This window comes from Microchirus variegatus (assembly GCF_963457635.1).
Source record: "Microchirus variegatus genome assembly, chromosome: 2".
NCBI classification, from domain to species: Eukaryota; Metazoa; Chordata; class Actinopteri; order Pleuronectiformes; family Soleidae; genus Microchirus; species Microchirus variegatus.
In genome coordinates, this window is record NC_139803.1 from 7,280,834 (window position 1) to 7,294,574 (window position 13,741).

Consider the following 13,741-nt stretch of genomic DNA (forward strand, 5'->3'; position numbering starts at 1 on the left):
TGGGAGACGCCGCGATGAGCTGCAGCAGAGCCTGTGCAGCAGAGGAAAACATGTCATCCCTGGCCAGAAAAGGGGGCCACCAGTAGCAGGTTGTGGCCCTGCTGGAGGACCCTCTGCAGTGTTTGAGGAATCAGCGGCTCTGTGGGAAGGCATAGATAAGAGCTTCTGGGCGATCGTGTGCGAGAGCATCCTCGCGGCTGAGAAGGGCTGGCCTTCTCTGTCAAGGAGAACCAGAGGGGGGCAGTGGGTCGTCGACTCCTCTGTGGCAAAGAGATCCCCCTCTGCCCTGCCGAAAAAACATCCCAGATATTAAATACCACCTCTACATCAGAGTGTGTGCAATTATGTCAGAGAGAGACGGTTGAGACATTGTCTGACCGTACTAGCACATGCCTCTACTGAAGGAACTGAAGAAAAAGCTGCAGTGCCATGTGCACTGCCCGTAGCTGTGAGGGATACATCTGTGTGACAGTCTCCCGAAAGGATGTAATGGTGCCCATGGGCGTGCCCTGAAGAAGAAACCATCTCACCCTCCGTGGGGCCAGAGCAGGCCGAGGAGGCAGGAGGCCAAGGAGGCATCGTTGTGATGCCTAAGCTTCCTGTGCTGGTGCCACTTGGCATACAAGTGTAAAACTGTTCGGCCACCTCTGAAGGGGGCGTAGTGGCAGCGGGCCTAAGGGAGCCACAGTGGCAGCAGCTGTTAGCTTGCCTAAGAGGCGCATATACTGGGTGTAGCGCAAGCAGCGGCCCTTCTGAAGAGGAGAAGGAGGAGGAGGATGTCGTCCACACGCCGAAGTGATGGACAGGCCCTCATGGCAACAGCATCCGGAGTCACCCCCCTAGAAAAGTGTACTCTGAGAGGGAACCAGGCAGCTCATTGTGAAAATCACTCTGAGGATGTTCATGCCCCGCGACTGCAGGGGGGAGAGGGCTGCTGCCACACACCTGGCCAGCACCAGTGGTGAAGGGAGAGGCCGAACGGGAGCAGTGAGCACCCTGGACTGATAATGGCGGCCCTGAGAGCAGGCTGCAGAAAATGCCTGGTGCTATGGGGACGTGAAAGTACGCGTCCTTCAAGAATAAGAGGTAAACCATTCCCCTGTAAAAGCCAGTACGCAGAACCACTGCATTACTGAGCATGTGGAACTTCATGAACTTTAGGAACCTGTTGTCCCCTCAAGTTGAGTGATAGGGCGGAGTCCATCGTCTTTCTTTTCCATGAGAAAGTAAGTTGAGTAGAACCCCATGGTGACAGGGTTTTTTTCTGCCGGGTCGCGTATAATGGTCATTTGACCAGGCTGTAGGTTGGGGGTGTCGGAACTGAAATTTGTACTTGTGGGGTTAAGGTGGAATCACCTAAGGGCCTGTGGTGAAAACAGTCCAGTAGCTGAGCTGCTGCTGGAAAAAAGAAGCCGATAATCAGCCACTGAATCTCCCCTGAGCTAGCCACTGGCGGCGAGTCAAAACAGTGGGGGAGCTGGGCTGGTTCACGCCTGAAGAGGCACTGGCGGGAGCCGGCTGAGCCTGTGGGGCCATGCGAATGGTGGCACCCATGAAGTTATACCCGCCACTGCTGGCTGGGGAGCGGGAGCTCACCCCAAGGGTGTGTGAGGCAGCACCTTGGGGAACCACATTGGCCCCATTGTTGGTGAACTCGGTGGCTGAAGCCGCCACGGAGAGTACATCTTCCTCCGGTTCGACCGTGGCAGCGGGGAAGCGGAAAAACCTGCGTCCACTGCACCGATCCCAGAACTGGGCGGCTATGAAGAGGGTCTTCATCTAGTTTAACTCCTCAGTCAGCTGGTCCCCCCTGGAGGCCAGTTTAGACTCCTCGACCCTCTTCCCAGAGGGGGCGCCCACAGCCTCTGCAGCCGAGGTCGATTAGGCTGTGCTGGTGGCAGTCGCTGGGCTGGGGTCAGCTGGTCCGGTTCCGGAACATGACCCAGCAGGTGTTCCTCAGCCAGTCTGGCAACCCGCACTGCCCTGGGCATGAAGCTGCAGTTCATGCACGGATCCTCCGACAGCCCCTCCCTCAGGTGTTCGAGGCCAAGGCACGGAGGGCACCTATCATGACCGTCCTCCGGCTGCAGGGAGGCCATACAGGTCGCACAGGAGTGGTCACCAAGCATGGTGCCAGTCGGCGGCTGTAGAGTGGGAGAAGCAACAGATGCTGGGAGAGGGAGCGAGAACACTGCCTTCACCAACAGGTGTCGCACGGCCGTAGTTAGGGTAAGTGGTTCTTCACACTAACTATGAGGCCAACGGCGTCCGCCTATGCTGGGAGCGGGAGCGAGAACACTGCCATCACCAGCAAAGGTCAGCTTGCTGCGCCAGTACAGACTGTCACCACCGAGCAGACACAGCTCGATGTGGCTGTTACTGACGGTAAGTAGTATACACCTGTGATGGGAGAGGGAGCGAGCACACTGCCTTCGCCAACAGGTGTCGCACAGCCGAATACAGTTAGGATTAGTGGTTCTTCACACTAACTATGAGGGCACCAGCATCCGCCTATGCTGGGAGCGGGAGCGAGAACACTGCCTTCACCGGCAAAGGCCAGCTTGCTGCGCCAATACAGACTGTCGCCACCGAGCAGACGCAGCTCGAGATGTGGCTGTTACTGACGTTTAGTAGCATACACCTGTGATGGGAGAGGGAGCGAGCGCACTGCCTTCACCAACAGGTGTCGCACAGACAAGTACAGTTAGCCTTAGTGGGCTCTTCACACTTCTGCTAACTGGAGGGCAACAGCACCTGCCTATGCTGGGAGTGGGAGCGAGAGCACTGCCTTCACCAGCAAAAGGTTGGCTTGCTGCGCCAAATACAACCATCCCGCCTAGCAACACAGCTCAAGATATGGCTGTTACTAGAGGTAGTAGTATACACCTGCGATGGGAAAGGGAGCGAACACACTGCCTTCACAAACAGGTATCCAATGCAGTTAGCCTTAGTGGAACACGTCTGCTTACTACAGGGGACTAGAATGAAGAGTACAGCCAACGGTGTATCATCATCATCAACACAGTAAAAACCCAAAGCAAAAGCAGTACTCACTGTACAGTTACTCCCAGATAACTGTAGTACAGATGTCAGGAGAGGGAGCGAATACACTGGTTTCACTGACATATGTATAATGTACCGATTACACATACGCAAGGTCAAGCAAGCAGTGCTGACACTAGCGCCTGTAACTAAAATCACAAATGTCGGGAGAGAGAGCGCACACGCTGTCTTCACCGACACAGGAGAGTAAAAAAGAGAGACAGTACACACCGTACAGTTACTCATAGATACAGCAGGAGTACAAAGTTGGAAGAGGGAGCGAGTACGCTGGCTTCACAAACATACAACCACCACGAAAGGTGGGCCGGGTACAACCAGCTGTGTACCGATTACACAGCCTCTAGGTCAAGCTTCTAAGGATATAGCAGAAATACAGATGTCAGGAGGGAGTGAGTACGCTGGCTTCACCGACATATGAAGCTACAACTGGAGGTGGGTACGAGCAGCGGTGTAGCGATTATGCAGACGCTAGGTCAAGCGAGCAATGTTGACCGCCAGCGCAACAACCCAATGTCGGGAGAGAGAGCGGACACGCTGTCTTTACCAACACATGAAATGAAAAAACAAAGCGAGAAACGGTACACACTGTACAGTTACTCACGGATAACAGTAGTACAGATGTCAGGAGAGGGAGCGAGTACACTGGCTTCACTGACATGTATAATGTACAGATTATGCAGACACTAGATTAAGTAGCAGTGCTGACACTAGTGCCTGTAATTAAATCACAAATGTCGAAGAGAGAGCACACACGCTGTCTGCACCGACACATGACAGTAAAAAAGGAGAGAGGCAGTACACGTTGTACTGTTACTCATAGATACAGCATAGTACGGGTGTCGGGGCTTCACCGACATACAACTACAACGAAAGGCGGGTACGACCAATTGTGTAGCGATTACACAGACTCTGTGTCTTAAAGCAATGCTGTCTTCATAACATGGAAAAGTACAGATAAAAAACGGTACAAGTTGTACAATTACTCACAGATATAGTAGTACAGATGCACTTTCTTCACCAACATATGACCGCAACAAAGCGGGTACTATCAGCTGTGTACCGATTATACAGACGCTAGGTCGAGCAGGCAATGCTAACCGCTAGCGCCCGTAATTAACACACGGAAATGTCGGGAGAGAGCGCACAACGCCTTCACCGACTTATTTTACAGAGAAGACATATTCTCAAAGGAGGCGAAAGACGCCTGGTATACTCAGCCAGTTGTAGCGTTGGCTGATCCAACTTCTATTACGGGGTGTTCACGGCGAACCGCGACGAACCTCCCGTCTCCGCTCGTCGCAGCCCTTGGAGGGCGAGCAGCTCGCAGCTCCGACAGATTGTCACAAGGCTACCAGCGACGGAGCGGCAATGAACGCTTTAATTCAGCTAGAGTTCGCTGACATGCGTCTACCTGCAAAGCGAGAAGATGAAAAGGAACAGATCCTCTGATGTCACCGGAAGATATAGGCTAGCCGGCGTCATCAGGGGTCATGGGTGACTTTGTTGGTATAAACACTCGACCTGCGCATGCGCAAGATGGAGACATCCAGTGCTAAAGCACCGCCTCTGGCGGTCAGTAAGGATGAAATAGAACTCCCATTTTGAAACCTGGAGATTTGCGACATTGACTTTTCAGCAAGAGGAAATTCACGTGCTGCGCGTTAATGTCTGTTTTCCTCTAAATGGGAACACAAATGATTCAAAATTGACATCATTTGCTAGTGAATGAGACTATTAAAGCTCAATTTATTCTCCATTTATGTCCGTTTTATCGCCATCACCACTCTCCATACCTCCATGCGTCCTCTCTATGCACTAATACTTTTATGTTGAGAGCTTTTAATATTTTGCTTTACTTTGATTTGGAAGCTGTATCCAGATATGTTTCTATTAAATATTAAATCATCAACTTTGTTTCCTAAATAACATGGGAATCAAAAGATGCTGTACAGAATTGTATATATACAGTAAATGTGTTATTTTCTCACTGCTAACGCGTGTGTGTGTCTCTGCAGTCTGTGGTTTACTGCCACGGAGGACGGATCGGCTTCTATCAGGGCGACATCCGGCTCCTCCCGGACGACATGAAGGCCTTGCGGCCGACCATTTTTCCCGTGGTGCCTCGACTTCTCAACCGCATGTACGACAAGGTGAGAAGAGAGGATCAGCACACGCAGGAAACTGGTGTTTGAAGCAGATTTTTGTCGGTTTGGCGCACTTCATATATGTGTGTGGAGTTAAAAACGCGGGGCTGTGAAAATAAGCTCTTATCTGGGGGGAAGTGATTCCAAATCTGACAGGAATTGAAACATTAATGAGTCAAGCAAAGATCTTTTCTATGCAGTGAAGCATTTTTTTCTTAATTTTACTTGAACTTCCTGGTTATCTCCGGTACATTTGCATCAGTTAATCAGACTAAATGCTACTAAAGTCAGAATGAAAGAACCGGAGGTGGATTCCCTGAGACTTTAGTTCTTTTCTTAATGAATTTACACGTTTTCTGCAGATCTTCAGCCAGGCCAACACCCCGTTGAAACGTTGGCTGCTCAACTTCGCTGCTAAGAGAAAAGGTGCAGAGGTCAGCAGGGGGGTCATCCGCTGTGACAGCATCTGGGACAAAATCTTCTTCAGTAAGATTCAGGTGAATAAAGAGTGATTTCATCTCACATCTCACCTGCTCATGTGCCACAACGATGCCATACTGTGTCATTTAGGGGAAACTTGGGACTTTCCAAGGTAACCATAGAGACAAAAATGTCCAATTATGATGGAAAACAGTAACACTGGCGATGAGAAATTGTCGTTGTAGTTAGCCACAAGGAATTCAAAATGAGACTGAAGAGACAATTATTTAGACTTTCCCAGTTCCCACTGATGGCCTGTTATTCATGTGTCGATGACACAGTCCATCATAGCTCACAGTACAGTGGGTCTATTGTACCATAGGAATGCAAGTGGATAGAAATACAAAGCACATTTTGTCACAAACTAATAAGGCTCATTCATTAACTGTAGGATTTGTTGATTGCTCGCAATTGTTGTAAATGTTCTGTATATACATGACGATATAAATAAAGTGCTACAGTACGATTTGTTCAACATTTACCCGTCTTAATAATCGTCGTTTCATCTGTACACAGGCCAGCCTGGGAGGACGATTGAGGATGATCATTACAGGAGCAGCTCCTACCTCGCCCAGTGTCCTGGGATTCCTCAGAGCAGCTCTGGGATGCCAGGTCAGAGGATTACAATCATTTAAATTCATTTCCTGGATGATTTACAATCTGTAAAATTCACAACTGCCCATCCTTAATCCAAGCCCTGATTGTAATCAATATCCAAATATGAAATGTTCATTTACTGAGTTTACCCTAACTGTTGAAGCTATAATCAGAGAAGGAATCTCTCTCTCTTCCTCGCTTACTCAGCACAAACAGACACAGAAAGCATTTAGGTGATGACAATAATGGAACATTTATCGGCTAAAGCGCCAGGCGTTTTTGTTTTTCCAAACCAAGATTCCTAATGAATGAGTGACTTTGTCTGTGCCAGCAAGTTCAACATGTGTGCTCATGTCCTTACTCACCCTAACCCACAAGTAGACAACAAATAAACAAGAGTTGGGACTGGCAACAGTTTGGGGAGGAAGGTCCTTTTCTATTCCAACATGACTGTGCACACAGCAAGGACCATAAAGACATGGTTTGACGGGTCCAACGTCCTCATAAATCCTTATATAACAGAATGAATGGGCTCAAATTCTCATAAACATTTTCAAAATCTTCAGGAAAGTCTGAAAAAGAAGAATGGAAGCTGTTATAGCTGCACATGTTGGACAATACCAGCCAGTCATGGTGGTGTTGTGCTTCTGTATCTAATGTATTTTCCTCTAAATGTAAACGTATTTAAGAAAAATTGACCAAAACTAACGACTTAAGGACATTTAACGTTAACTCATGTTATAAATAAAATGACAATAAATTGACCTGAAAATACTCCTCAGAAAAATGTACACTGATGTTTTAAATCAGGGGATAGACTAAACACATGTACTATCAGTGCAAATGCTTCAGTATGTGTCTGTCAGATCTACCTTGTGATAACCTAGTTGTGTTTTAGACTTTATGGGATGCATTCTTCACAACAAGTTTGAATTCAAACTCTCCTCTTTTGTCTGGTAAACTCTATGAATCCTCCCTTCCTTACGCATCATCCCTCCTCCTCCTCCTCTCTTTGTGTAGGTGTATGAAGCATACGGTCAGACGGAGTGCACAGCTGGCTGTACCTACACCACGCCTGGAGACTGGACTCCAGGTGAGACCAATGTTTATGCCACTGACCTAGAAAAAGGAAAATATGGATGCTTATCTCCGCTTGACTCACTGAACTTGTTTTCCCCCCGACTGCACGCTCAGTCCAAAGGTCTGTGGCGGAGTTATGATGGGGGGGGAAATAACTCCCACAGTCGAATCATGGTCTATTTATCAGTTCAATTAATAGTTATAGTGCTCACAGACAATTAAGCTGGAGGACATGGTGCAAGTATCGAGTAGATCAAGGAACAAAGGGAGTGGTCTGAGAGACAAAGGTAGACTCTCTTCTTTTGTGTGTAACAATGATAATTGGTCACTTGGTTTCAGGCCAACGTCAACAAGCAGGTACCAAAAAAACAAGGTAGCTGCCTCTCATGCCTGTAATGTCTGCTCTGGTGTGCTTCATTATTATTCTCGGTTAAACCTCTTGGCTTTCGTGGTAATTTTCCAAATGACGCTCACGTCGTTGATGCTTAATTATAAGGCTGAGTCTTTCAGTGACGACAAAGATTTATAGACGGTGACAACAACAACAAAAACAGATCACTTCTGAGGATCAATCAGTTGTTATTATGCTGCTATGATGCTGTAAGGTTTGGTTCATCATACTTCTGTATTAGAGGTTAACATTATTCCTGCTGCAGAAACATGGACACTTGGGAGAATGATAGTGGCAGCAAGTGAATTTAATGTCATTTAATAACTTGATCACTCAGTCTTTAGCTGATTCTGGCTGACAACTAAACCTATAACCAACCAGACTATAACCAAACACTCCTCCTCCTCCTCCTCCTCCTCCTCCTCCTCCTCCTCCTCATGTTCATTTACTGGAAATGGCTCGAGGACTTGCACATAATCTACCTGATGCAAGAGGAGCTAATTAAAAAGTTCAAGCTTACAAACAAAAAACCTTTATTCTTTTGTTCTGAGAGGTAGAGTCGGCTGAAATGACAGCAACAAAAAACAACAATGTTGCGATGAATGTTGCGTGACTGCAATTTAAAAATAAAACATGTGACGAGCGGCATCTGGTATGTGTGCCCAGCCTGTTGTGCCACTTGCAGCAGGAAGATAAATGCAGGCGAACATCAGCCCCTGCTGTTCAGAGCTGGTATTTCACTGACTTATTATGTTGCAGTCACAATTTCAAGGACACTGAATGTAAGAAAATGTGAGTTTCTAATGATACATTTTTTTTGGCTGACAGGACACGTCGGGGCTCCGCTGCCATGTAACCTCATTAAACTGGTGGATGTTCCTGAGAAGAACTACTTTGCCGCTAAGGGAGAGGGAGAAGTAAGTGTTTTGTTATTATTACAGCAACAGATATTATTTGATGAGATGAGGGCAAAACTATATGCTAATCTTTCGTCTAGGTTTGTGTGAAGGGACCAAACGTGTTCAAGGGCTACCTCAAAGATCCGGAGAAGACGGCCGAGACGCTGGATGCAGACAGCTGGCTCCACACTGGAGACATTGGGAAGTGGTTACCTGTAAGCAGGACGACGCAGATTTCTGATATCTTACTGTGCGTCGTTCATGTCATGGGCGTGTTGTAGATGATGATCCCTGTTGTCTCCTCCTCATGTCGTGTAGAATGGCACACTGAAAATCATCGACAGGAAGAAGCACATCTTCAAGTTGGCGCAGGGCGAGTACATTTCCCCCGAGAAGATCGAGAACATCTACATCAGGAGTGAGCCTGTGTCACAGCTCTACGTTCATGGAGACAGTCTGCAGGTAATGACAAATACACGCTCATGGTATCTTCATGTGCTATAGACATGGCTTTAGGTTTTTAACATGTTCCCTGTTGGTTCTTTGCAGTCGTGTTTGGTGGCTATTGTGGTTCCTGACCCTGAAGTCATGCCTGCATGGGCCAAAAAGAAAGGCATCTTAGGTACCTACAACGACCTCTGTAAAAACACGGTAGGTGATGATGCTTTCATGGCTCTAAATCTTTCTCGATCCAAAAATGGACGGATGCTAAAAGTGTAGAACATTCCTCTGTCAACAGGAAGTGAAGAAGGCGATCCTTGACGATCTGGTACGTCTGGGCAAGGCGAGTGGACTCCACTCCTTTGAGCAGGTACCCTACAAAACGCCTTATATATACATAAATGTGTGCAGAACCTTGCGGGAGAATCTCAGCCTCATCTCATCCTTGTTTGTTTTGAAGGTGAAGAACATCTACGTCCACGACGAGATGTTCTCCATCAACAACGGCCTCCTGACTCCGACACTAAAGGCCAAGCGACCAGAGTTGAAGGAGTTCTTCAAGGGGAAGATCGAGGAGCTCTACAGCAGCATCTCCATGTGAAAGGATCGCTTGGTTATTTTTTTTTCTCCCAGAAGCATCTCGGACTTAAAGATTCGATGTGTGACTATTGACCCTCACTGGTCAAAGATGCAACACCTTAGGCCATTATGTGCTTTGGGAAAGAAAGCCAAACACATGGCCGTGTACTGGTGGAGATTGAAACGATACCTAAATGAAAAGAAATCAATGCACATTGTCGAAGCATTCTGGGGTTTGTTTTTTTTATGTATGCATTTACTGCATCACAGGTGAAATTTTTTACAAGGAATTACTTTACGTTTTTGTTCTTGCAACAAACAAATGTAAAGCGATCTATCGTGGGTGACCTTTTGCACCTGGTGCTTTATTCCATTGACAAAATGCTTCTTCACTCCTCTCTGCCTTCAACAGCAGTCGTGTGTGTGTGTGTGTCGAGCACTGAGAAGCTATCAGTATTTGTCCTTTTAGTGGATTGTTTTTCATTCATCTGTGATGTAGTAAGTGCATCGCCGTACACATGTGACTTCATACGCGTTTGTCTTTGTGTTGGACTTTTCTTTTTCATTTGGGTACGTGCTCGATCTTCCATGATACTTCCTAATTACCTGCTATCCACCAAAACCAAACCATCGAATGCTCATTCCTTTGCAGCACAAAGAACACGTCACACTGTACGTCAACAAATCCGTTACTTTTGTTTTTTTTTCCCCAACCGCCTACCAGCCAAAAAACAACCGAAATCTACAGCCGTACGACATGTATGTCTCTGTGTGTGTGTAGTGTAGCTCAAGGAGACGTCTAGTTAATGTTAGATGTGTGATACCTTGCGTGGCACCTCGATGGAACATCCGATCAACATGTCGAACAGACCGAAATCCGCCTGTTTTGAGATCAAAATGAAGTTCAAATCCACGCCACGTGTTCACAACCACCTCCACCTAGCTGTGACCAGCGGATCGGCTTGCATGCTCTTTGTTTTATACGAAGAACTTGGCCCCCACTGACGTTTTTTAACGCTGCACAGTTGATGCACTTCTTCCTTTCGTTCATTCGTCTTTGCACAGAGTGTCAGGTAAAGGAAAATCAAAGAAGAAGAAGAAGAAGAAAATGGGGAAAAACCTGGGGCTCAGGGCAGTGCATGCAGTTTGCCCTGCAGTGCGGGAACCATTTGACTTGGAAAAAGGCAATTCTTTCTTTTTTTGTGTGAGGCCATCCATCCATCCATTCATAGCAGGTTGTATGCAGCTGCCCACAGCCTCTGCTGCTAGTGCAAGGCTTTGTAAAACGACGTAAAAATCCCACGACACGAAACAGAACAAACTTTTAAACAAAAAAGAAACCATTCTCTTTTTTCTTTTTCTTTTCTCTGAAGGGGTTTACACGTAGTTAGTCATGTATAGGCTCTTTAAGTTGATTACAGTCCCAAAGCATAAAAACAATGTGGATGTACATAAATGAGGACAGCTAGATGTTAGCGTATTTATTGAATCAAAACTGTTTGACTGGATTTTTTTTCCCTCTCTCTCTTTTGCGTGTAGTGAGATAAAATTGTGCTTATTTATTTATCTATCTCTGTAAAAATTGAATCAGCACCATATCCTTGTAATGATTGAGTGCAGCAATAGGGATGAGGGATGGTGGGAAACGGGGAAGGGCCGATGATGAAATAAAAGATATTCTGGAATGATTTTAAACTGGCGTCTTTATTTTTTGTCCTCACGACACAGTTGAAGCTACTGTATGTCCATATTTTTTTTATTTTTTTTGTCAGTATCTCTCTCTGGCATGGAAAACAAAATGGACGACTCTCAGGAGCAGCAGCAGTGGTAAAGTAAATATATACTTCATGTCTCCATAGTGTATAACTTAAAATAATCAAAGAATTAAACTACTTTTGACATAGTATTGTGTATTTAAAGGTTAAATAAGTCTTGTTTGTGTATTATTGTCAATACAAAAGTAGCAAACACATGACAATACCAACAAATAAATGGGTTAGACTTCATTTATCCCTCATAACAATACAGGTTCACCAGCTGCAATATCAAAGTGTTATATTATTATTATTATTATTATTATTATATATATTATTAAGTGAGAAATGTACTTTGGAATACATAATAAATCAACTGTAGTTAAATAAAGTAATAATTATTGCAATTATTGGATTCTAATTACAACTTTGAACTCTTTGAACATTAAAAGTGCCTGGCGTATGTTATATCAAGCGCGGCCACTAGATGGCAGTGATCGGTCGTTTTTGCAACAACACGGATGATCAACGAAATCAAAAACTCCAACTTCCGTTAAAATAGTTAACCGGTGACAGCAGGTGTTTGTTTGTTTGTTTGATAGTGTTGACATGTTTCCACTCATTGTGAAATAATATTAACATGTTTCCGAACCATGAGTTAATGAACATTTAACTGGTAACGTTTCTTTTACGCTGCATTTCACTTAATTAAGTGTGTCAGTTGGTGGAGGTTTGTTGTAAATAATGGGTCGGATCATGTGCGGATTGACGAAGAAACGAGATACTCCCGTTAAACTGGCGCTGAGTGGACGACACAGTAAGAAACACACACACACAACCATCACAACTAAAGGACTAACCCATCATTTAGTAACACTAAAAACCCCCAAAAAGCCAGTTAATGTTGTGTAGAGCATCCAAAATGTCCTCACAAAGATGGGTTTGCTTGACAAGTGGTCCACACAGCCTGGAGAGTCTGGTTTCCATCACATCATGCATTTATTTACTTAATCTGAATTTAACCATAATTACTAGCCAAATCCTAATCATAGCCCCCACTAATTGTTATAAGGGACACAAAATAATGTATTTATTGTTGCTTTGTACAGGTACAGTAAATGCTGTAAATGGCCCATGTTGTTCGTTTTATTCTCTACAACCTTGTTTGAACTTGTAGAGCGCAGAAGATTTCTGCCTCACAAGCATTATGAGACACTTCCAGAAGAACCCGAGGTGGAGGAGGAGACGACGGTTAAACCTTCAAGTGCAGTTCTGGTGAGTGATGTCAAGTGATGTTGAATTACAGCCCTTTAAATCTCTGTCCTTCCTCTCACCTTAAGCTAGATTTTGACACTAGTCTCTACAAGATGGACCCTGAGATGGAGAGTGGATGATCTGCTGTAGTAGGGTTTCAAAATTCTTCTTGTGGAGGTTTCATACAAGTTGAACAATGTCTCTAACACGGTCTCCTCCTTTCTCATCCACACACAGACTTGCAGTAAACCTGTCCAGTGTACAGCTGTGTTTCATGGGCGCAGTCCTGCACGTAGGAAAAGCACCAGACGCACAAAAAGTGTCCACCAAGTGTCACCAGCGGGGCACAGTACATCTATTCGGGCGAATCACAAACCAGAGGCCTTTAAAGAAGAACCGTCGATCAACGAGGAAGAACAAAGCCCCACGTCTTCTGCCTCAGAGTCTGACACAACGCTCAGCTTTGATAATGACGAGGAAGACTGTTACTCCTCTACCTCTTCGTCTTCAAGCAGCCTGCCCTCACCAGAGATCTTCAGGAAAGAGGACTATGGTGTGTGTGTGTGTGTGTGTGTGTGTGTGTGCGTGTGTGTGTTTGTGTGTGTGTGTGCGTGTGTGTGTAGTGTGTGCGTGTGTTTATGAACCAGTTACCAAATCGCTGACATATTGTCTATTCAAAAATAGTCTTTTGTCCCCCCTTCACAGTTAAGGAGGAGCAAATAAAAAACTCCACCTTGCTGGATGTGAGCCATGCTGAGAGCATCCAAATGCATCGTAACCCCAACATCTCGTCCATCGCTGGTAAGCGTTTTAAAAAAGCTACAATAAAATAATGCAGTTATGAGTATAATTCAGATATTGGGGAGGGGGTTTATTGATAGACTTTTAAACTTAAAAACCACTGATTTAAAAGGGGATTTGTGTCATTATTGCTGATGTAGATTCATTAATTCTTTCTTTCTGTGCACAGATGCCTCCACCATTCTTGTTGAGAAGAACTGTGGGAACAGGTAGGTGAGTCTGTCACTGTCAGCTGCGTTTCCTCTGAAAATATAACTT

At 45.6% G+C, this 13,741-nt stretch overlaps 1 protein-coding gene across 1 annotated transcript in view; it reads left to right on the forward strand.

Annotated features, from left to right (window-relative positions):
• The window catches only part of acsl6 (acyl-CoA synthetase long chain family member 6), a gene marked incomplete at both ends in the record, with an annotated part of 30,738 nt that extends 21,042 nt beyond the window's left edge, over nucleotides 1-9,696 (forward strand). Inside the window, 10 exons of the mRNA XM_083910061.1 lie at nucleotides 5,079-5,213; nucleotides 5,570-5,704; nucleotides 6,204-6,299; nucleotides 7,305-7,377; nucleotides 8,584-8,672; nucleotides 8,753-8,869; nucleotides 8,973-9,116; nucleotides 9,204-9,305; nucleotides 9,394-9,465; nucleotides 9,556-9,696. Of these exons, the coding sequence (XP_083766187.1) occupies nucleotides 5,079-5,213; nucleotides 5,570-5,704; nucleotides 6,204-6,299; nucleotides 7,305-7,377; nucleotides 8,584-8,672; nucleotides 8,753-8,869; nucleotides 8,973-9,116; nucleotides 9,204-9,305; nucleotides 9,394-9,465; nucleotides 9,556-9,696 (1,104 nt within the window). The remainder of the gene's footprint in view (nucleotides 1-5,078; nucleotides 5,214-5,569; nucleotides 5,705-6,203; nucleotides 6,300-7,304; nucleotides 7,378-8,583; nucleotides 8,673-8,752; nucleotides 8,870-8,972; nucleotides 9,117-9,203; nucleotides 9,306-9,393; nucleotides 9,466-9,555) is intronic.
• Between the last annotated feature and the right edge of the window lie 4,045 nt (nucleotides 9,697-13,741).